The sequence below is a fragment of the Vollenhovia emeryi genome, unplaced genomic scaffold (assembly GCF_000949405.1).
Source record: "Vollenhovia emeryi isolate VEMERY1.0 unplaced genomic scaffold, V.emery_V1.0 DF939154.1, whole genome shotgun sequence".
Taxonomy (NCBI): Eukaryota; Metazoa; Arthropoda; class Insecta; order Hymenoptera; family Formicidae; genus Vollenhovia; species Vollenhovia emeryi.
The window spans coordinates 1650394-1674411 of NW_011967212.1; the positions used below are offsets into that span (position 1 = coordinate 1650394).

A 24018-nucleotide genomic window follows, 5' to 3' on the forward strand; every position below is an offset into this window, starting at 1 on the left:
TATTAATTTATCATTGCAACATTTACTAAGTTTCCCGCGTTGACAGAAGATTAAGCTTTTTAAATAACAAACGTAACAATAAATACTACGCGCCAATATTTATGTCTTATAAAATGTCGTAGCGCGACACAATTTTTCAGACTGTCCAAGATTCGATCTAATTTATCAATTACATTTTTCCCCTGCGGTTAAACGTAAAATTATTTTCTTCCGTCCTTTTTCTCACGTTTGAAATTTAATATTGAAGCTACTCCTCGTTAGCTCGCTTCTGGTATATAAAATGTGTTTCCTTCTGGCACATTTCCGATACCCTTCTCGCCGCTTTTCTCACGTGCGTACGTCGTGCATACGTAATGCAGTGTCTCTAGTAGTGCGAGACAAGGGTAGTCCTCGTCTGACACGCTGCGACATTCATTCACTACGTAGCGGCACTGGTGTCGATCGCTTGGTTCGTGAACCTTGACGAAGACTCGCTGGTCACATGTTTACGCAACAGGTTTACGGGGAACCATATTGTCCGAAGGCGAGGTTGAGGTATACCCATAAGAGTACGTGAAAGAAATTGATATGGACTCGCAGGAAACCGCGAACAGAGTGGCCGAACCTGCTTCGGACCACGGAGAAACTATGGTAAGCAATAGAGAACGAGAGCGAAACGTTAACACGATCGACGATCATTAACAGAATCCACTGACACTGACAGAGATTGCGTTTCTTCTTTGTAATTCTGTGTCTATTGTGTTGCGTTCTCTAATTCTAAACAAAATTAATAAGCTCAATCCCGCCAATAAAAAGAGTTGGTGTAAAACAATTACAACTCTTTTGTATATAATAATAACGAGGGTTTTGGCCGCGAACGTAACATCCCTCGTGGCGAATGAATCGCAGTGGCAGTCGAGTCGTTCGTGGCTCGATCCCATAATGAGCCAAAAGTAAAACGGTGGCAGGCACGGTGGAAACGGCACGGCGAGACGTCACCGACCCGCATTATCAAAAGATCGATAAACTCAGGGCCACTGTTTCACGAATTTCGGCTCCCGTTAGCGACCGTAGCTCTCTCGCGGTTTCTACATTGTAACTCGTAGTGAGTTTATATATAATTTACGTCGCGCGGATTGGCCCGCGGCATGAAACATCGCGTTGGGAAACTGAAAGGCGGACTTGCGAAGATACCGACGATGCTGGTAAACAATTGCTAGCACGCGCGGGGCTAAGACGCGCCACTCGAGATTCGCAGAAAGTCCACGGTGGTTTCGCGTCGGAAGTTAACTACAGGATGACGCGGAAAATTGAGTCAACTTTTGTACGCCCGCAATTCGAACCGCGGCACGACGGTAAGATCGATGGGACGAGGGTCAAGGTTAATACTGTCGATCACAATTTGTGCCTCGTTGCACCGATAACCTTCGGTTCCGTTTCTCCATGTGCCAATGTCGCTCGAGATTAGGAGTCGGATTGTAATCGCGTCGCGAACGCCTTCGGTGCCAAATCGCGCGTTTCAGGCTTGACTATAATGACTCGAATCAAGGTATCAACAATTCGCTTAGATCCGTTTAACAGAGAGAAGATAAGATCGACGTTTCAACGAGAGAAACTTGGAACAGATTCGTCCTGGCTTTCAAGTAGGGAATTCAGATTTCGAATATAGAAACGCACGAATATAATCTCCATATTTCTTCACGACGAATAAAAGCGTGACTGCCAGCTTGGCCTGATGATAAATATGTCTATAGCATTAAAAACTGACCTCGCCAGATCGCGGCGTCTCCAATTCCCGCGTTTCAACCAAACTGCGAAGCACTGCGGTCGTGAAAATAATACACTGGGCCCGAACAGTCCGGCAGGTTACTAAATAGACAAATATCGAGTATTCAGTACCCCGCGTTTTCCGGATGAAAGAACGTAAATCGCTTATTTGTAACGCGAGTACCCCAAGCGACTGCCAAGTTCGTCGCGTTCTCTGCGAAACTGATTTATCACAGCAGCTAGACTCACCGACGAATTCCCGCACAGATGTACGCGACGCATGCTATTTTTCCGCAGGTGAAGCCAAACGTTCCTTTACCACCGCAAGGATTTCAGGCGCGACCGCCAGGTCCCCCTCCGTCTCCCAGAAATTCGATAAATAATGGTCCCATAGGCGCACCTCGGCCGGGACCACCATTACGGCGACTGGACAGCCGTTCCTCTCTAGGTCCACCGCCAGCCTCGGGTCAGTTCGTGCAGCTCAGACCCTACGGTCCACCAAGGCCACCGGGGGGCTCTTTCCCTCCAAGGTCGCCGCAACCTGGCCAGCTGCCACCGCAGAATCCGCTGCTACCCCCGAATCAACGTTTCGCGTACTCTCCGGGGATCCGAGGTCCTCCGCCGCAGGGAGCGGGAGGTCAACGGCCACCCTTCGCTGTTAACCAACAGGCGTATCAGGCACAGCAGCAGCAGCAGCAGCAGCAGCAGCAGCAACAGCAGCAACAACAGCAGCAACAACAGCAGCGGGGCGGCGATCCGCGATTTCAGCGACCGGACGTCGCGCCTCCCCAGGGCGAACCGCGACGACCCAGCCAAGAATCCGTTTTCCCGCGGCAGTTACTGAGAAATGACTCGCTGCTGAGCCTGCAGCGGCAGCATCTTTTGTCAAACGAGGAGCTCAAGCAACCGACACGACCGCGCATCGTCATCGAGAAAATGGCGGACATCAATGAGACCGGCGCGGGTGTTGATAAGCCGGAGGGTTATCTGCAGAGAAAGAGGTCCGATGTTCGCGAGAACGGCGAGAATGACGACGACGACGATGTCGTGATGGATAACAAGAAGTCGCCGCGACACAATGGCGACGGTGCTCCCGAGGGGTTGGTGAACGGCTCCAAATCGCCCTCAACCCCGAGGAGAGTCGATGACGCCAGTAGACCTACGAGCCGACCGGGAACGGCTATCGAGGATAAGGTGGAAAGAATGGACTCAAGACCAATTTCTGCTAACGTCGATGATACGGCGACTTACTTTTCTCAGAGCAGACCATCCTCTGCAGTAAGCAGTGATAAAGAGCGAAAAAGAGAGGAACCGCCCGATGGCAGACCGCCGTCGAGTAGAGAGATCAACGCTGCATCGGTATCCGAGGAGATAAAAAAGCCCAGCAGCCCGTATAACACCAACGACGCGCTCAAGAACGTTGAACAGAGCATGAAGATTCCTTCGAAGTCTTCGGACAGTTCGCGATCTGTCACCCCGTCTTATCTGGATACGCCTAGGAACGCGGAACAGGACAGGAATCCGGATAAATCGCGTTCCGGCACTCCGGCCCGACTGGAGCCGCCTGGAAACGCAGAACGGGAGTCGCGGACGCCGGTCAAGACTCCGGATAAGTCGCGCTCGAGTACCCCAGCCGGTTTAGAATCGTTCGGAAACGCGGAACAGGAATCGAGAACACCAGAGAAGGCGCCAGAAAAGTCGCGCGCGAGTACGCCGGCTTCGCAGTTGGCGCCGTCTCCGAATGCGGAGAAAGAGCCCGACAGGTCGAGTACACCTCGAGCTGGAATGGAACCGAGCAACGATGAGGCCGAGCCGGACAAACCCGCCGAAGGCGCTCTGCGGGTGAAAGAGTCTAGTAGACCAGCGTCATCGTTGAGTTCGACGAGCGGCAAGTCGCCGAGGTCACCCACGACACCGGGGAATCGAGACAAACCGTCAGGATTGATCTCGCCGAGGTCGCCCGAGGGTATAAAGGGCTACGATAACGGGCAGCAGAGAACGCTGTCCTCCAGCCACGGCCCTCGATCACCGAAGTCTCCCGTCGATAGTGGGAAACGGACAGAGGACGGGAAGAAGAAAACGTCCTTCGTCGAAGACTCGGCCGTTGAAAAGGCGATGGAAATGGCGAACAAGACAGCGGCGTCGAAGCCCACCTCTCTAACGTCCAAGACTCCGCGCGCGCAAACATCGGCGAGACCGGACGACGAGAAGAAAGCTGCGGAGAAAAAAGGTCGCGCTGGTGCGCAAATTGAATTGAGAACAGAGCAGATCCCGATTCGCTTCGCAAATGTTAATTTGTTTGCAATCGCTCGCTTTTTAAAGATTCAGAGGAGCCATTTCCGTCCCTCCACCGGGAAAGGCCCCGGGAATTATAAGAAAGATATAAAAAGAAATTTCGCAAACAGGGAAATTCTGTTTCTGTTGCAGAACATTTTAAATTTATATAAAACATATTGATGAGAACCAAAAAACCCTAGTAGCACAGCGCATTGGCTAAATATTGGCTCGGTACAACCAAATATTGGGCCGATGTTTAACCAATGTTTGGTCAATGCACTGTGCTACTAGGGAATTGAACTACTCCCATTTGAGATTCTCGAGACTTGCTTCGGTGCGGCACGATTTTGACGTACGCGTACTTTTACTTGCGTCTTTTACCCATTGCGACGTAATAATGTATTGTTTTTCTTCTCACAGCGGTCCAAAACGGTAGAACAAGGGACTCGCAAGGCAGCGGGGTAAATATCTTAAATTACACTTATCTCTATACATACAGCTCTCCTTTCCTTCTATTTTTATACCATGTCTCAGAAATATCTCTTTCCGATATATTAAAATCATTCCAAATAGGCGCTGAGCACGGATGGGGATGCCGACAAAAGATCGAACGCAGGGTCGCCTACGAAATCCGCAAAATCATTACCGCGAACCCCCGACGGACCTTCGACTGCTCAAGAGAAAAAAAGTAAGTTTCTGTTCCACAGTGGTTTGAGCTCTATTTCTAACATATGCCATCAATACTAAAGTACTTAGTTGTTATATCTTACAGCGAATTCGGTTGCTTGCACTAGTGCACACTGAGTGCACGCTAAGGCTTGCTTATAGTCAATTTTTATATCGAAAGATCCCTAATAGCACAATATATTGGCACAATATTGGAAATAATGTAAATCTAGTATTCTCAATATTGACCCAATATTGTAAGATGGACAAGCCTTCTCTTCCTACACACCAAAAAAAGTCACAAAAGTATCTGGGAGATATCTAAATGTTACAATATCTGATACAAAAAACTATTCAGATATCGCTTGGATATCTGAGAGATGTCTTCCAGATCCTGAAAAGTCATATCTATATTTCAGTGAAATCGGATTTTACGTATTACAGAATAGGCAATGTGATAAATAAAATATATTTTTTCTTTATCAGTTCGGGCATAAATTATTAAAGAACAAGGCCTCCATAAATCAGCCTTTACTTTTCTTTAAAAAGTAGGCTTGTTGTCAACCCAACTGGCAAATTTTATTGAATTCGTTACAACGTTTGGACCTTACTTCGGGTCCTTTTTAAGTAACAATACAAATAAGAAAACAAGAAAAATTCGTAGACAAGCGAGTCATCCGTGAGATAGAGTCAAAAGATAAGAATAAGTGCACGTCCGAACATTACTGAGGTTTGATTTGAAATTTTTTTCTCTATTTTTTAATACTACTATTGTAAACTCATATTTATCTTTTCACTTTTTGGCTAAATACTCTTTGAAGAAGTTAAGTGTAAAAATTGACTATAAATAGACCTTAGTGTGTACTGAGTGCGCACCAGTGCGAGCAACCGAATTCGCTATTAATATCGCTAACGTTGGTCCTCTCGTTTCACATAAATATAATAGCATCTATTTTACATCGCTGAGAAATCGGACTGAATGCCATAGAAAGAATTAGAGTAAGGACAATGTTTAAAAAGTCATATTACATTAACGGAACGTGCGTCCAAACGAATCTTTCAATCCTGCAGAGCTGCCGATGAATAAAGTTCAAGTCGGCGCTGCGCCCTCCCCGAACTTGAAGGTTGTACGGTCGAAGATCGGTTCTCTAGACAACGCGAGTTACAAGCCGGGCGGCGGTAAAGTGAAAATTGAGAACAGGAAGCTTGACTTCAGCAAAGCGCAACCGAAGATCGCCGCGAAGAACGACAAATACACGCCCAGCGGTGGCGACAAAAAGGTTGATCCCTTTCGACTTCGGTATTGAATTAATCACCCTATTGCCAATAAGAAAAAATTACTCCCACGTTTCTTGAGAAACATCTTTTTCTCTCCGATGTTCATTAAACAATAGCGTCTAGAAGCAAACCTATGTCGAGCATTGTTATAAATGTCATCAAATTTCAATCACAGATATCCCAAGTGAAACTTCAATGGAACGCCAAGTCCAAAGTGGGCTCCTTGGACAATACAACTTACAAGCCAGGCGGCGGCGACAAGAAGATCGAAACGGTAAAGCTCGACTTCAAAGATAAAGCGAAGCCAAAAGTCGGATCCAAAGATAACGCGAAGCACGTTCCTGGTGGCGGCGCTGTCAAGGTGAAATTTATTGGAATATCACGTCTCTGCAACTTGTAGTTTAAAACCATTTTTACTATAAGCCAGTTATATACATTTTCTAGTTTATTAATCCATTTTTTCTACTCTTCTGATCCATTACTGCGTACAAACGAACATTGAATGACATTCTTGGCTAATCGAAATTCTTAGCTTGAATATAAAAGTATTGTTTTCAATCCTAATGACGCTTCGATACGTGCACGGCCATGTCATTCTCTGCATCGAGCAATTAACCCCAAAAATAATTATTAACAATTTATTGCATGCATTTATATGTATGCGTTTACAATCACACTCGTATTATCAGTACTTTACCCTTGATGTTTCATAATTAATTGAACGAAGGAGTCGTACACGTCATAGAAATTGATTACATTTTCATTTTTACACAAATATTACTTCTTCACGATTCACATGGACAGATGGTTGTTCCGGCGACAGACGCTTAATTGGCATAGAATCCATTACGAATGCAGCGCTCGCTTCGTTCATTTTATGTCACAAAAATATCCGAGATAATTACCCAGTAATGCGCTAGTCCAAATTTCATTGCATGCGGAATGCTGGCATAGGTAGTAAAACATATATACATATATCCTGAACAAAGTTATTAGTTTTGAAAGAAGAATGATGATCCAGCAAGGGGACAGCTATATACGTGTTTTGACCGTCTCAAAGCGGAATTAATAATTTCGAGTTGTACACGATTTCGCAGACCTGGGCACGCGTTATGAAATTTTTCGGAACGATCGGAATTGTTCCATTTCTTCCCTAGATTTCTATTGCGTTTTCTGGGGAAAGCGGAATAATTTCGCTCGGAATCCATTCCGAACATTTCCACGCGATAGGCGCTCGGGAAAACAATTCAATTTGGAATTATTAGTTCGCAATAGTCCGAGATTTCTAGCGAAGAAGAACGTTTGTTGGTCCGCCCCAAGCGCAGCATCGTTAATTTCCTTAAGAACCCGAACAGAGAAACGATGTCATTGGAGACCGCAAAGCCCAATTGTGCAGCTAATTCGTACGCATGTGTTGTCCATTGTCATTATTAATAAGTCATTGTTATTTCTTGATGTTCAGTCCGCAACTTCACCAAAGACACCGCAGGAAGCGAAGAACGACGTAAGTATATCATGCAGCCTAGCAAAGTAGCGTGGAAATTAGGTGTACCACGTGTCGCTTTCTCTTTCTCTATTTCTCTCTCTCTCTCTCTCTCTTCCCCACTCCGCTCTTTGTTCATTACGGCCTTCGTCGTCTGATCATGACATCATGACTGAAACTAATTTCTCGTACTTCGTCAAAATCGTGGAAGTAAAGCAAGCGAAACGAGATTAGTGAAACGAGCGTGCGACTGCATATATCGCCTACATCGATATTCCCGCGCAGGAAATCGCTATTTATAATCAGCGTGATGGATCAACCAGTTTACCTTCACGATTTACGAGATACGAAAATGTGCTTATCATCACTTTGCAATAAAGTGGTAAAGTTCTATCTATATCGCCGGGGATATAGACGTGAGTAAGTAAAATGTATGTTGGATGGAAGGTCTAAGCATGTCTTTCTGCATGTTTCCAAATTTATATCTGCACTCTTGGTCAATTCCGTGTTAAATCTAATTTCACTGACGAGCTAATATTGTTATAAATATATTCTATTATCGTCTATTCGATTACCCGAGAAAAACGGAGGAAAATTTGTATTTTTAGCCTTTTATTCTCACTTTCCTCTAGCCGCTTCTCAAATAGGGTTTTAATAACAAATGAGTAATACGGCTTGTCGTTTCTCTTCCCAGATCCCGACGCAAAAGGTAGATGTCAAGGCCGAAAGCAAAATCGGTTCATTGGACAACGTGAAGCACAAGCCGGGCGGTGGCGACAAAAAGATCTTCAACGACAGAGATTATCTCCGGCAGACGAGTTCCAACGTTGAGAGCGTCAACGGCAGCGGGTCCCAGGTACGTCTCTGCGCAAAAAGTCTTGAGAATAATTTCATCGCAAAACTTCGTTACTTCTCTTTCTCGAAAACTTTTACACGAGAGAACCTCTGGCGAAAGTGTCCTCTCGCCAGAGCACGTTGCAACGACGAAAAGTTCCAGCCTAATAACGTTACTTCTCGAGATTTTTCGCTATTCCATATCTGCACTCACGTGCTTAAACACGCGTTGCACGCGTACTCGTAATGCACAGCACATTGGCTCGCATAGGTAAATAATTATCAAAAATCAATATATTTCGACGACGTAAACATTTATTTAAAAAGTTCTTTGATGGAAGAAATTGATCTCTGAAGTATAAACGTTAGAAAGTTCTTTACTCGTCAAATGTTTCATATTTCTGACCGCGCAATATTGTACCTGTTCTTGCTGACTGCACTGGCTGCACATAGAGTTCAGAGCTTATCTCTCTCCGCATTGGGAGAAGAAAGATATAAACTTTGAACCAGCGCAGCCAGTTGAGCTGTAAAAAATAGACCTATAGTATGAGACGTTTTCCCTGAAATTGGAGGAAATTCTTTGTTTAAAAAGAAGTTAATTGTATGTAAAAATATTGTTCGCTGATTGTCTGCTTGATCCAAATCTGTTTTCATACGCGCGACGCTTCGTCTACTTTTCCGCCTCTCTTCTACTTTTCACATCGCGTTCTCTACCGACTTGAACTGTTTCTGCTGATTGTTACTTGCTCTTATCGCGATTATGTAATCGCGGTCTCCATAACACGTCAGATTAAGGGTTGTTACCCTTGCGCTGTAATCATAACGATTAAACTTAATCGGAGTGCAATTGTTTCTCCGTTCTCTCTTTCTAGATTTCATTTGTAAAGAAAAGGAAAAACAAAAGAAGTAACGAATAAATTATGATTAAAGCTAGTGGGTGTAGAGGGAATCAATTTTAACTCGAATAAGTGTAGCACTGTGCAACTAATCAAGATAAGCCGCACGAGACGGGAGAATTTGTCTTTCGAAACGCTATCTGAATGATAAAAATAACGTTTGATGGCAATATTGATGGAATGCTAGCCTGCCGCACAGCCTGAATGAAAGGGTTAACAGGGCATTAAGAGATGTGTGTTTGTTTTACTCAGTCCATTTATTCACCTCGCAAGGATGCTGCAGGTTTAATCCTGATATCTTGTGCCCGCAGAGCCCCGTGCCCTCCGGCGCGATCACCGATTCCGGCAAGAACGGCCTGCCAGCCTCGGACGAGAACCTGAACCAGGAATGCTAGGTCACGAAAAGTCGGCCGATAGACCCGCTTTAATTATCTCATTTGCATGTGATTAATCACGTTTTATCCATCTACCCCCCCCGTTGGAGGACGAACGAGCGCTGTCCTCGCGCGATCGAGAGAAACGTTGACGGCGCACGGGACTCCTCCGAAGAAAGGAGGATCGCGATCGATATTTTATTTCGCGCCGCGAGCGAGCAAATTTGCGCGACGGGCGAGTTAAATCCACAGAGCGAGGCAACACACGTCCGCGTATTATCATCGCGTTGATTTGTTGTCGAGTACAATGCGAGGTTCCCGGGTATCTTTCCCTTGGGCAAATTTACTTTAAATAAAATTAAAGTTTGTAAAAGTAATCTTTCAAATCTAAGAGTTCGCTTAAAGAAGTTAAAAGTTTACTTGAGAAATTTTAGAGTGATTTTGGACACTTAGTATTATAATTTTTAGATAGCCAAGCCGGAGTTCCCGCTAGAGGGCCGCGCGGCATAGCACTTTCTCGTAAGAAACCGCACGCGATATTATGAATTATATCACGTACTTTTTACAATTCTCAAAGGTTTCTTTTAAATTCTGAAAGTAAGCTCTCAAGTTTACTTTAAATAAAAGTTTAAAGTGTCCAAATTTACTTTCCATATTTCTTACCTTTCTAAAGTAAAAGTTTAAGGTTTTCTATGATATATTTTCCCAAGGGTCATTCCGTGTTCGTAGCGATTTTAATTATCCTTAGAAAAATTAAGCGAGCACGTCGTCGTGCGTCGCGCGGAAACACGCTACGACCGTAACAATACGTGTTCGATGTAGAACAGAATTACGTAAATACGCAAATCGTGCGAAAGAGGCGAAAGGACTGAGAAAAATATTTCATTTTTTAATACACGGACGAAGGAACAGATTTGAGAAATAATTTCCACACACGTGTGTGGGCTCTTTGTCTTTCTCTCAAAGATTCTTGTCACCGTTCGTTTCTGCGACTTTCTAAATCATTGGCGCGACGTTTCTCGTGCGCCCTCGCTACGCGAACATTAATATTTGCAAACTGTCGATTTTTGATACGCATTTGTGCCATAATTGTATCACGAACTGCAATTTACCTAACTCTCTCTCATGCATAAATTTTATCTGTTCCAATGCGTCACAATACGATGTAATCGCTTAAGAAGCCTGCAATGCGCGTGAAGATAAATTCTATGAGAATGAACCTATCGACGGAGAATAGAGCAGATTATAAACGTGAACGTTGTTTCCTTTACTTCACAATATCGCTGGTCGTATCCAATTTTGCGAGTGCAAAACTGCTCTTGTTTTTCAATTCGTCGCTAGCCCATACAACACAGAACGTTAAAATAATGTTGCTGAAACGTTGCAATGTTGAATGCTGAAGTATAAATATCTTTTCTACGTTGAATTTACGTTAATGTTTGTACATCGATTCTTTATGTTGCTGCTTGTTAAAACAACCTTGAACAAATTATTATTTTTTAACACTCAAATAGATACTTAAAAACTATATATACAATATTTTTGCACCGATCAGAAATTTTTTTATAGGAATAATTAAATTTCAGCACTTCCAACAGTTGTAAAAAATATTCTGTTAAACGCGACCAGTGTTGAACTCAATATAATTTAACAATGTTTTCTGAATGTTGAATTGTAACGTTTACAACACATAACAATTCAGCGGACATCGGACGTTTTTGCGATATCTTTTCAACGTTGAATCTATACATTTCGTAACATTGATGCAATATTGCAATGTTGTAATGGAAGGTTTCCGAGATGTTGATTCAACGTTTGTGTGCTGTATGGGTAGTGTCTTGATTCGCTTTCGTGTCTGCACGATTCCAACGAAAGTACAAACCCGTGCGTCGTTACGACACGTGCAGAAAGAACCATCGCGTCCTCTTAGGGGGAATAGACGTTAGACAAACGCGTGTACATTAATTTCCGCATGAAAGAGTCTTCACAGCCGACATCTCACCGGAGCTACGGGGAGCGTCATCTCGAGTAGTTAAATCGCGAACGAGACGATGCGTTACCGTCGACGCGCGCGATCCTCCGACGCGTCGTCGATCTAACGATTTTCGAGAAGACGGAAGACTGCGCGGACAGCAATCTCGATCGACGTGGACGAATCGTAAGAGAGCCGGGCGGTTAATCGTGGATAGCTTGGCTCATTTTGCGCCGTGTCGCAGCCGCGGCCGCGGGAGACGGAAAGGGCCGCGAGGTCGTTGTATCTCGGAGCTTCACGCGCGGTTATCCGGGATTAAGCTCGGCGCAACGAGGTCGCGAGGGACGAGAAGAAAAGTGCCAGAAGAGCCGTGTAACGCGCAGGTGAATCGCGACACTTTCGCGCGAGACACCCGGCAGGTACATCGGGCCGATTAGCGAGATTGCGCTTAGACGACAGGACATACGAGAGATATTCGTGTAAACCTTAATTGTAGATACGTAATCGACACACATTGCATCCCATGAGTACATATATAGAGTATCGCTGGTGCGGAAAGCAGCATCGGGAGGTGATCGGCGAGTTGGCGAGTGTCCGTCGACGGAAAAGAGGGATCGATGAGACGGAGAATGCGTGCGACCACGCCAAAAATAAAAACCTCTCACTTACGTCACTACGCTCTACCTTAGGTACCTCGTGCAATTTACACGTCGCTAAAAAGAGAGAGAAAGTAAGCGAAAGAGAGAAAGAGAGGGAGAGAGAGAGAGGGGAAGATATGTAACACATTATTTACACTGTATTGCTTCCACGTGGATTATTAAGAGATAATTTGATTCAATTAACGTACTGCGATACTTCACGAAGGCAGAGAAGGATAATTAACGTTTAGATCCTCGTAATTGTCACAAGTTACCACTTCGTACGAACGCAATAGTGTAACGACGCGCCCGCAGCGCGTCCCGCATTAGAATCGCTCTGGAGAGGCATTGTAATAATATTTTTGTTTTTAAATTTATATCCGTTCGTTGTCTCTCAACACACCCGCATCCACCCCAAAGTTTCTCGCCGAGGAGGAAGTGGCTGCGATCTTTATAAAAATTTATCTTTACTCATCTTTATAAAAATACATGTAGAACGTAATCACTTAGTCTCATTATATAAATACCACGAAACGCGCGACGAAAGATCACACATCGTTGTCCCGCGATGCACAACGTCCAGGAGTATGAATTCTTTGAGCACGTTCTTTTCAGGGTCCATTAAAACTCGTCTAATCCGACTTAGTTAGTTTTTTAATTTATTCACGTTACAATCTTGAAAATAAAAACTTTGCAAATGACGGACGAACGATTTGTACCGCTTGTAAATATACAAAATAATCAATTTCAGGGAACCGTTAAAAAAAATCCCTGCTCACAGAATTTGGGCGTTGATTCTCTTCTGTTGGAGGAATGCGAGGCAATGAGTGTACAAGTAGATTTTTCAAATTAGATCTATTTAGATTAATTCTCCTTCGTACCACTTTAAGATTTAAATGAGTTTCGACACTGCCTCGAACACTAGAAACCCGACTTCGCAGGCTTGTCAGTAAAAAGTGAAGCACTCCGTGCGAGATTTACAAGACGGAGATTTAGTATCGACGTAGGCACGACCCTGAAACTGATTCCCGCCGCAGTTTAGCACGAACGGTACCGGCAAACACGAATGGCTCCTCAGTCCTTCCTTATCGATATCCTTATCTACTAGACGTATTTAGAAAACTTGCCATCCCTTAAAAGGATAGTACGCACCGCGTGTACCTCACCCTCACGTGCAATTCACTCAAGGTCCGCAAAGCATCGCTACCACTCACCGCCTGCCAATCAAGGTCAGTTTGCACATACTACGTAACAATGGGGTGCATCGAGTATTACAGCTTGCCAAGTGATCAATAACGAGATTACTAGATGCACCCGAATGTATTTTACTCAACTTATTCTATTGAGTATATTTCCAAATAAATGATCCTTGCGATTCCGTTCAGATTCAGACACCCGTGAAGGATCAGCCGACCGGTTCAAAGATCGGCGACAATGGAATGCCCCAGCCGCCACCCTCGACGCCGACAAAAGCCCGTGGCACCGTGTCACCCTCGGCCGTCGTGACACCCCAAGCTGTTAGAAGCGGACTGGCCAGATCTCCGGAAGCCACGACGCCCAGAGGGCAACTCGCGCAGGAAACGGGGGGTTCGACCCCCGCGAACGGACGGGCGTCCAAAACACCGCCAGATGTGACAAGCAGCAGAGGCACGCCGAAAGGTCGCTCACCAGGGAGGTCGCCAACTTCCCCGCGTCCGCCCAGCAGTTTGCGCGTTAGATCCGCTGGCGATAAGTCCTCGCCTGGCACACCCAGAAAAACATCCCCCAGCACGCCGAGGAAAACTCCGTCCCCCAAGGAGCTGCGTCTTCCGAAACTCGCGTCTTCGCCGATATCACAAGAAGCAGGCCCAGCGGCTGCCGAAACTCATGCGAAAATCTCTTTACCCAAGTTGATCGAGCCATCCTCGCAATCCGCCCGAATGGCATACTAGAGCTATCGAATCAAAAACACGACGGGCTTTCTAGTACTTTAGTACAGGGTGCTACGGACTCCTCGCGTGCTCTCCGCGGTTAATTCAAAGTCGTTTTTCTCGGCAAAAATTTCATTTCGTTCTTCTGCTCGCAATAATGTTTAAACCTCTAAATAATCACAGAAGGGGCTCAGAGCCTGGACAGGGTTATAGTGTCAAAACAATTATTTAATTAATGTAGCAAGTGAAGAAACATTTTGGTCCTAACTGGATCATCTTCAGTATATAAAAACAAGGGATATAAATTTCCATATGATAGATAACAGAATACAATTGATACAAGAACCTACGTAGTCTATTACGCAAGAAATAATAAAAATTAGTGCCATGTGAGATAGAAAAGGAAAAGAGGTACTTGGAATCGTGTTGACCAGCATCGATGACGTTACCAAAATGAGGAATAAAGGGTAAATAACCAGGATAGGAGTGTATTGAGAGGAAGAAGGGATAAATAAAAAAGGAAAGGAAATTAATGTGAGGGGGAGGAAGCAAGTTCAAAATAGGGAAATATTTAACTGCCAACAGGTTTGCGCCTGTTTATTAACGGGAGCAATTTGGCGTTTAATATGTACCATCTCTGAATGAGCCTTTTTGTAGAAAGATTTTATTCACTTGCTACTTTAATTAAATAATTTTTTTGACACTATAAACCTGTTTAACGATTACTTCGATTTTTACCATACGTGTATGAGCCATTGTTGTTTATGCTTGAACTTCTCTATATCTGCATTAAAATCAAATGAGAAATGAAATGTTTGCAACATTAAAAGTTGAGTCATAATCTCATAGGAATAAAAAATATTACTGATTTAAAAGGAACTTGCGTCTATAATAAGAGGAACCACGAGGTCTGGAGCATCCTGTTTATTTCATAAAAGTGGGAGTGTAAACTAATTAGTTATTTAGAAAAACCAACGATAGGAAAGTCGCCACAAACTACACTTGCTACAGCAGACGTATTCTTTTTATTAACAAATCTCTATACTCTTAAGTAAAAATAAACTTTTTTATTCTAAATCTAATTTTAACTGAATAGAAGATCGACTCGAGAGTATAATAGAATGAAAGTTCGAGACAGAATGGAACAGAAGCTTGCAAGTCTTACGCGTTTCAAGTCGTGCAATTTCCAATTTTGTATCTTCCTTATGCGGAAGAATAACGGGTGTCGGGAACGCATTCATCAAATACCAATGAATTGACGAATGATTGCAATATCGTTTTACCTTGTTATTCTTAGGCCATAAAAGGAATTGATCGAAATTCATTTATTATTTCTCGAAACTTGGATTATAAATCACGTATTTTTAAAAGGACATTTTTAATGGCTTGCTTATAATTTTCGAAAATATATATAAATAAAATATATATACGCAATATATATATAATTATTGAAGAATATAATTGAATATATCCATGTTTATTATCTAATGAGTGGGAAATGAGGGAAAGGAAGGCATGGAAGATAGCATCGACAAAGCAAAAGTTAATATACGCGAGATTTATAGAAGTAAAAATATATATATATATATTTCGACTGTCAAGACTTTTGAACACGTGCAATATTAAGTTATTTCCATCCAAAGTTGTTTCACACTCAAGTTCCATGTAAAAACAAAAATACAGCAATTCAATCGGCAGTAAAATCTACGTCAGTTTTTCTTTGGCAGTGGAGGTGGAACTAATTTGACCCCAGCGAAATAAGGATGATTCAATCCCTTCTTTGCGGTTACCCTCTGATTGGGATCGTACGTCAGCATTTTCTACAAACATAAAAAAAAAGATATGCATATATGCGTGAAAACGCGCGCGCTTTCGCGGGGTAGACGCCGGTTTTTTCCCTTACTAAAAGCAAGTCTTTGGCATCATCCTCGAAATTGGGTAAAACGTCGTTCATGTTAGCCGCCTCCCACCTGGGGAATCTGGATGTGTAGTCCGGAAGCTGCGACACCCCTGGCCAGATCGTTTCGTCCGGTGTGCCGAGCATGCGAAATATTCTAAATAACTGATCTATTTCGGAGTCTCCGGGAAACAGAGCTCTCCTGGTCGCCTATAAAGATCGTGTTATTTCGCAGAAGCCGCGGTATTATCTCGACATTCAATAAGACTCACGGACTCGTCGCGCGCAAATTCTTTTCTCACGTACCATTTCTGCGAATATACAACCGAGGCTCCATATGTCCAGGGCGCAAGTGTACAATTTAGTGCCCAGGAGGACCTCCGGCGCGCGATACCAAAGCGTGACGACCTCGTGCGTGTAAGTGCGAACCGGGACGCCAATCATCCTGGCCAGTCCGAAGTCGGCCAGTTTGATATGACCGTCCCGGTCTATCAATAAGTTCTGCGGCTTTAAGTCTCTGTGCAATATACAGCGGAGATGGCAAAAGGAAATTGCTCTCAGCAACTGGCACAGATAGCTCTGTAACACAAACCGCCCTCGTCTTTAAAAGATTCGCACCTATGGGCGTCGCGGGCGAGATCAGCGTTTACCTTAACGAGAGCTGGCTCCAGGCCGCCCTTAACGGAGTCCAGCAGCTTTTTCAGATCCTGCTGCAGAAATTCAAACACCAGGTACAGATGATTGTCGCCGTCTACGACATCGAACAACTGTATGATGTTTGGATGAGCGAGGTCTTTCAATAACGATATCTCCCGAATGGCGGTGGACGGGACGCCTTCCCTTTCCCTAATTTTAAAGCAGCGCTATAATTCTTGTGGCAAAATCGAGCGCGACTTAAATTCACCCGAAGGGAATACGTTTGTAAAGACCTTGCAGGCCCGAACGCACGAAAAAACTTAAGCAGTCGGCCAATCGAAATTTTCGGAGCTGCTTCAAACGGAGCTGCTACGCTCTCGATTGCCAAACTTTCTTCACGTCTCCAAGTCTACTTAAGTCCCTTTGTGCGACCGGGCCTTAATTCGTCATTCGCTCATCTCTTAACGCAACACTCTCCGCTCGGAAAATCACTTACAAATATCTTACAACGTAACACTTAAAACATCAAAGTTGCATCGGTGAGGGAAGACAATGATAATACATTAAAACACATTAAAGTAAACAAGTGAATCGGGACCGATGGAAGTGCAAATCAATTAAAAATACCAGAGCTATTCTTGAGCACTGAGCCAGCTCTGGCCGATAATTGACGCCTCTTTACTGATTTACAAATATAGAAGCAAGTCCTCTGTCACGAGGTAGGTTTCCAATATGAGATAGCAGGTTTTCAACGCCCAAGTTCAATCACAAATCTTTTTTCGCAACGATTACACGATCTAACAGTGAATTTGCGACTAAACAGATTTCGCTCCAAGGGCAATAGATTCATGGTGGAATCAACTGATGATTTAACAGACACCCCGCTATCCCGTATTAGGATCCTGCCTCATAATAGGGGACTCTCCTCTAATAATGTAATATAAAAACAATTCCGGTTGACCTCTGTGTGCCTGCGGAAAAATATCACCTTCAATGAAAATGCTGCAACTGCAGAAGATATACGTACGTACATACATACATAGAGACATACATACGCAAAGTTTTTATCCCAAAAATAATCCTAACGTAACGTATCTTACTAAATTAATGATTACAGTGTATTAACTAAAAAAAAACACAAAAAAAAAGACAAATACCAAATAAAAAACCAGGCGAGCATGGCATAATGGGACAAGCTGAATAATGTGGTGCTACGAAAATTAGTGTAACGTGGCCCCCGCAGATTCAGCTGACCCCAATATGCAGATTGTTAGCAGTGTGTTAGCAGTGTGCACAAGCAAAAGCCCAGCTGATATTGCAATTCTGCAAACTGATCTCACTTTAAACACGTACGAATAAACTGGCCGAATTGATCGCGAATCGATTTTGTCAAGTCGCGGACGAATCGACATCCTCGGCATTCGGATTAAACGCTATTAAATTTACACAGGATCACACCATGAAGCGCTTAATATCACCGCCGCAAGATTACTCTCACGACTTCGCCCCTAGCGTGTAGAATTAATATTTATTGATTAAATTAGAAATTATTAATAAAATTAATAATACGATCCACTCGTACAGAGACGCATCCTTTTCCAATTGGCGCGAATGCGATTACTTGCGAAAATAATGCAAATATCCTTGCGCCTCTACAAGTTTCAATTAGTTCTTTTGCACAAGTATTATTTGCAAGTGGAGAATGCATTAATATTTTATTAAAATAGTATCGTATCAAGCGTTAAAAAAACAAGAGAGATATTAATGATACACAGCTGTGGAAATGACGTTCCAAGCTAGATTAATACAAGCCTAATAATCATGTTATGAATCTACGTATAAAAAACAATTTGGGAAAAACGTCTTAAATATGTACCTTCCGTTAAGAAGCGCAATTCAAAGAGTTAGTATAATATTAATATATTTATCGTGTGATACGAGAGAGAGGGGAAGAAAGAGAGGGCGGGGGGGACAAGTGTGGTTTGCACTGTCCCTGTCGGCTTATAATACACAGCTTTTGCAACGACAAAGAGACAAGAGGGTGCAGCGCAAGGAGCCTTTCGGAAAGACAACTGACGACCGAGCGAACAAACGATCTCTTACATTGTTCACTCTCGTCCGGATTCCGCCAAGTTTCTGACGGCAACAAAGAAGAATCGTACAACGAATCCCCCTCGGAGACAAAATCCCACGTGCCTCCGAGCGTTCGCTCGCGAACGCTCTCGCCGGGAGTCGAGTCCGCCCTGGTGCGCGTCCACAGGGTAACATTCTCGACGCCGCGGGAGAAGAGACAGACAGTGGGAGGGGAAGGGAGAGAGAGAGAGAGAGAGATTTATGCTTCGGAGTAAATTTACGAGACCGCACGTACGTCTCTAGACGGATTTTCTTGAGCGCCACCAGTTTGCCGGTCAGCTTGTCCCGGGCTTTGTAGACCACCCCGTACGTTCCCTCCCCTATCTTCTCGATTTTCACGAAGTTGTCCATAACCTCAACGTCGCCGCCGCCGCCGCCGCCATGGACACGGGGACGCCGCTCCTCGGCCAGGGCCGCCGCCGTGCCTTCCCTCGCCTTCTCCACGGTCGACGCCGTCGTTGCCGTCCGTTTCACCCCCTGTGCGTCGCCGGAGCGCCCGGAACCGCCGACCAGAACGAGATCGGCCGACGACGCGGACCGTTTTGTCGCCGACTGTTTGTCAACACCGTACGGCTACGCGCGCGCGATTGTGCACCGCGCGCGCCCGCGGCGGCCATTTTTATTTCTCTCCTTTTTTTTTTAGAGGGGGATGGAGAGAGGAATCGATAGCGCGAATCGATGGGCCGCGCTCGACGCCGGCCGCGAGATCGAGATGGTCGTTAAACGTTGAATAATCGATCACGCTTTGCCGGGGGAGGGGGGAGAGGGTGAACGGACTCCTTGATTTCGCGCGCGACGCAAATATGAACGGTCCTCGCCTGTCGATCGTAAAGAAGATCAGCAGCGAGAAACCAAGACGTGCAAACCTCGCTTCGTAATACCAGAGTACAAAAAAAATTTCACTTTCGGAGAAAAAAGATTTTTCAATAATCTCTCGATTTTGAAAACGGCGAATTATTCAAATTTGCGTCTTACACTTTGGCTTCGCGCGAAGCGAAGTTTCAATTGAAACAAAATCAACCCGCGATTGGCTCTTTTAGGCCCGGTTGCACCAACGTCGCTTAACTTTTAAGCCTCCGCTACAATGATTCTCGGTTCTGTCTACAATGGTCGTAGTCGTAAGAATAATCGACTGCGATTGGTCAATTCTTATCGAGCGACTACGACTACGACCATTGTAGACAGAACCGAGAATCATTGTAGCGGAGGCTTAATACGTAGTCTACGATGCGAGTCGCAGAGTCGTAGTCGTAAGAATAATCGACTGCGATTGGTCAATTTCGTCAGACACATAAGAATTGACCAATCATAGTCGACTATTCTTATGACTACAACTTTACGACTTCTGTGTAGACGAGGCTTTACAGCTCATTTAAAGCAAGATTGTGGACCAGAGGTAACTGTTTCCCCTAGAAACAGACAAAGAGTGAATTAAGCTAAAGTTAAAATTACGTGCAACCGGGCCTCAAGTTGCACCGACGTCGATTAACTTCAACTTTAGCTTAGTTCACCCTTTATCTCTTTCTGATTGTTTCCCTATATAACGAGACAAAGAATGAATTAAACTAATTGTAAGCTTAAAGTTAGCGACGTTTGTGAAACCGGGTTTAAAGCTCGTATCAGACTACGGATTGAGATTGGTATTAGATTGAAATTTGACCAATCGCAGTAAAGTTCACTAATCTCAAGTTTAATAACTTTTACTCTCATTGGCCAATTTTCAATCTAATCTCAATCTCAATCCGTAGTCTGATACAGGCTTTAAGCTGGCCAGATTTTATATTTAAGATCATCCTAAGTTGCACTTTTAATGTCTTAAGCCCGCTGCAGACGATGCTATTTTTCCTGCTGGATTGCTTGCGATTTAGTAAATTACTATCATTGCACCACTCAGCATTTAGGATTCCTAGTAATTTACTAAATTGCAAGCAATCCAGCAGGAAAAATAGCATCGTCTGCAGCGGGCTTTATAAATCACTATTTCTTCCCGTTTCTACCAGGATGCAGATTAACTTTAATCTCGGTTTAAATTACTTCGTATCTTTTTCAAATTCGTAAAACTAGAAAAAGATATAAAGAAAGTTGAACCGAGATTAAACTGCGTCGGTAGAAAACGGGCATTAATGCTGCGAGCTCGCAGAGCCGTAGATATTTGAATCTCAAAACGTTACGTTACGACGAACTTGAGGTAAGAACGGCATAAATACACCGAAGTTACGTTGTTATACTATACCTGTTTTTCTAATCCGCAACGTTCGGCGCTTGTTTTTGTGCCGGCGCGGGACAAGGTCGCGTCGCTCCGCTCACTCGCTCGGCGACGCTCGAGCCGGCGGGTAGTGTCGCGAGTCGCTCCGCGTCATTAGAGGAAAGCCCTCTATCGCGAGGTAGGATTCTAATGTGAGTGTAGTACATTTTCAACCAGAAATCTCTTTTCGCAACGCGTCGAATCAGCATCGACACTTTAACGTCGAGTCGACATCCGTTTCGACATCGATCGGCGAAACATTTCTCCGGTTCAACGCGACGAAGCGGCGATTTCAAGCGCTTCTCCGACAACGCCGACGTTCCGGCGCGTACCCTTTCGTCGATCTGTGAATCTCCTGCGCGGATTTGAACGTAGGCGCCGGACAGGCTGCGCAACCAGTTGGCTCCGAAAGCGCGAGCCAGTAACGTGCGGCTGCTTCTCAGGCGCGCGGTGAAACGATTGGCAGCACTGGACACGCTCGCCGAGAACGTAAGTAATACGCGAATCGCCGGAGTGACTGGAGGAAAGACCGCGATCGACAATTTGTTAACAGTATCTCCCGCGCGAGGCTCGCGACGATAACGAGCGTGCGAACGATGCGCGTCGAATCGGGCCGTGCACTCGAACGCGGCCGCGGTCCGTCAACGGCTCAAGCAACTCGCGTTGTGTCGCGTGACGTCACGGGCAAGTTGGCCGTTGGAAAGTCGCGAGCGCGAAAGTCGGGGCCGAACTTTACGTCGAGCGGCGTCGCGACGCGTTCGCTCGGCGAGTGCGCGGCAATTAAGTCAATTCTCTAACGTCCGTCGGTCGCGTCGCGTATATTCGCGGTCGCAATTAGCTCCCCGGGGCTCGTACTCGGCGGAACGCGCGCGATCGGCGGTGCGAGGGGCCGGGGGGGGGGGAGGGGGCAGTCGGCGCCGCGAGCGTGTAAACGATCGTGTTTTTTGGGCACCGCGGGTGCCGCGGGTGCTCGTCTTCTATCTCGGATCGCGTTGATAGCGCGCGACGTGATGCCAATAGATTTGAATAGACAGATTGTTCAGGCGCGGGCCAGCAGCTGCCCGAAGTTAGCGGCGCGCTTTACGAGCCGTGTCCGCCATTTTAACGGCCGGTAGCGTCGTAGCAAGCTCACGGCCGATTATTGTCGCCACGACACAGAGTGCCGCGCGATGTGCCGCGCAATTAGCGATCGTCGTTCGCACTTCTCGCGAGTGGATGAAAAAGAGCTTTTCTCGCTCAAGCGCGTGTGATCGCATCGGGAGTGCCGTGCAAAATATCGCGCGACTTCGCGCTTGGATTGGGGGGCGAAGGTAAATTAGTGATTAATGAAGTGATAATTGTGGGCGAATGCCAAGGAGCGCGACGCGAAGGTTCTGAGAGGAGGAGGCGGCCCGGGGGGCATCAGGCGCCGGTGGAACAACCGTGGGTGAGTCTCGTTTGATTTTTACGAAATATTCGTGGTGCATATCAAAGTGATATTTAATGTATCTAGCTATTCTTTTCGAGACTTGAGATATTCGGCGTGAAATATCTGTTAACGTTAACGCGATATGTTGCAGAGCACGTGCTGTGAGGCTGGTGTTACATTTGTCGTGCGACAATTAGCCTAACGCGGAATCTACAATGCGAGTCTCAGTCGTAAAGCCTTGCGTCCACGATTCCAACAACTGTGTCCAGGTTCTAGTGCCAAGAAGTGTGCGACCAATCAACCTGTATCTTTTATGGGGAAGCTGCAAGTTGATTGGCTACGTATTTCTTGGAACTAGAACCTGGACACAGTTCCAGTTTCGAGAAATGCGCAGCCAGTCGACATGCAGCTTTTATGGAATAGCTGCAAGCACGATTGGCTACGCATTTCTCGAAACTAGAACTTGGACACAGTTCTTGGATCGTGGACACAGGGCTTTGAAGGCCTGCGCTCACGGTGTAAAGGCCTGTGTCCACGATGCTAGAACTTGATCCAAGTTCTAGTTCTGAGAGATCTGTAGCCAATCAACTTGCAGCTTTTCCGTAAGAGATGCAAGTTGATTGGCTACACATTTTTCAAAACTGGAACTTTGACACAGTTCTTGGATCGTGAACACAAGGCTTTAGAACTTGGTCCAGGTTCTGGTTTCGAGAAACGCGTGGCCAATCGACTTGCAGCTTCTATAGAATAGTTGCGAGTTGATTGGCTATACATTTCGCGGAACTAGAACTCGGACTAAGTTCTAGCACCGTGGACACAGGCTTGAAGAATAGTCGACTGCGATTGGTCGATTGTCGGTGCGTCTGACCGAATTGACAAATTACAGCCGACTATTACTTACGACTGCGACTCCGAGATTTTATTCAGTTTCCCCTAGAAAACAATAGAAATCTAGGAAATAATTGTACAATTCCGAACATTCTACGATAGGTCTCCTGATCAGCTATAAAATATAACATTTCTGGAGACTCGAGAACTTTTCTGTCTCAGTTAATCAATCATACGGTCAGAAAATTTGTCGCACGACAAGTGCAATATTAAATTATTTGTAGAAAAAAAAAATTAGCCGACTATCAAATGTTGACTTGTGGCCTATAGACTCATTCTTGGAAATATCGTTTAAGCTTTTTGGACAAATATCCGTGTAAAAGATGCTTAGATTAAAGAATTAAACGCGCGCGATGATTATCTCTCGCAACATCACGTATTCTGGACACTGTTTTAACTCGAATGTATCTTTGTGTTACAGATTAATGCAGTTTCGACTCCACTGTTGCGCATCAGTGTCGGTGAGTCTGACTTTCAAATAAACCATCCGGTCTTTGCGCGATCTCAGCACTTTAAAGTAGTACTTTACGTTTCTCAACTTTCTCTGCTTTTTATCTCACGAAGTCGATCAGTCTCTCCTCTCGCGAGGAGTCTATCAATTAGAAAATGGACCTAAATCGAAAAAACAATGCGTTTACATACCTAAACTGTGAATTCGGACTTCACTCACGTACGAGGCCGGCATGTCCAAAGGCTGGTCTTGTTTCACGCCCGCGTCTTCTCGCGCGATTCGCGGC

The 24018-nt window shown here is 44.9% G+C and overlaps 3 protein-coding genes across 4 annotated transcripts; 2 read left to right on the top strand and 1 right to left on the bottom strand.

Annotated features, from left to right (window-relative positions):
• The first annotated feature begins 252 nt into the window (after window positions 1–252).
• Window positions 253–9958, top strand: LOC105565285 (microtubule-associated protein tau). 2 transcript variants are annotated; one of them, XM_012018361.1, is made up of 9 exons: window positions 253–630; window positions 2044–3976; window positions 4444–4484; window positions 4597–4711; window positions 5761–5969; window positions 6143–6328; window positions 7430–7471; window positions 8145–8306; window positions 9492–9958. In XM_012018361.1, the coding sequence occupies exons 1-9, from the start codon at window positions 568–570 to the stop codon at window positions 9573–9575; spliced, it is 2835 nt and encodes a 944-aa protein (XP_011873751.1). In that variant the 5' UTR covers window positions 253–567; the 3' UTR covers window positions 9576–9958. The 2 variants fall into 2 exon arrangements, with proteins under 2 accessions (XP_011873751.1, XP_011873752.1); XM_012018362.1 differs by lacking the exon at window positions 7430–7471 and having other exon boundaries at window positions 255–630.
• A 1144-nt stretch (window positions 9959–11102) lies between these two features.
• Window positions 11103–15777, top strand: LOC105565287 (proteoglycan 4-like). Its single transcript, XM_012018364.1, has 2 exons — window positions 11103–13393; window positions 13550–15777. Exon 2 carries the CDS (start codon window positions 13604–13606, stop codon window positions 14093–14095), a length of 492 nt encoding a protein of 163 aa, XP_011873754.1. The 5' UTR covers window positions 11103–13393; window positions 13550–13603; the 3' UTR covers window positions 14096–15777.
• Window positions 15633–19154, bottom strand: LOC105565286 (cyclin-dependent kinase 2-like). Its single transcript, XM_012018363.1, has 5 exons — window positions 18976–19154; window positions 16622–16817; window positions 16278–16550; window positions 15978–16181; window positions 15633–15894 (listed from the first exon to the last, which is right to left on the bottom strand). Exons 1-5 carry the CDS (start codon window positions 19089–19091, stop codon window positions 15784–15786), a joined length of 900 nt encoding a protein of 299 aa, XP_011873753.1. The 5' UTR covers window positions 19092–19154; the 3' UTR covers window positions 15633–15783.
• Window positions 19155–24018: the final 4864 nt, after the last annotated feature.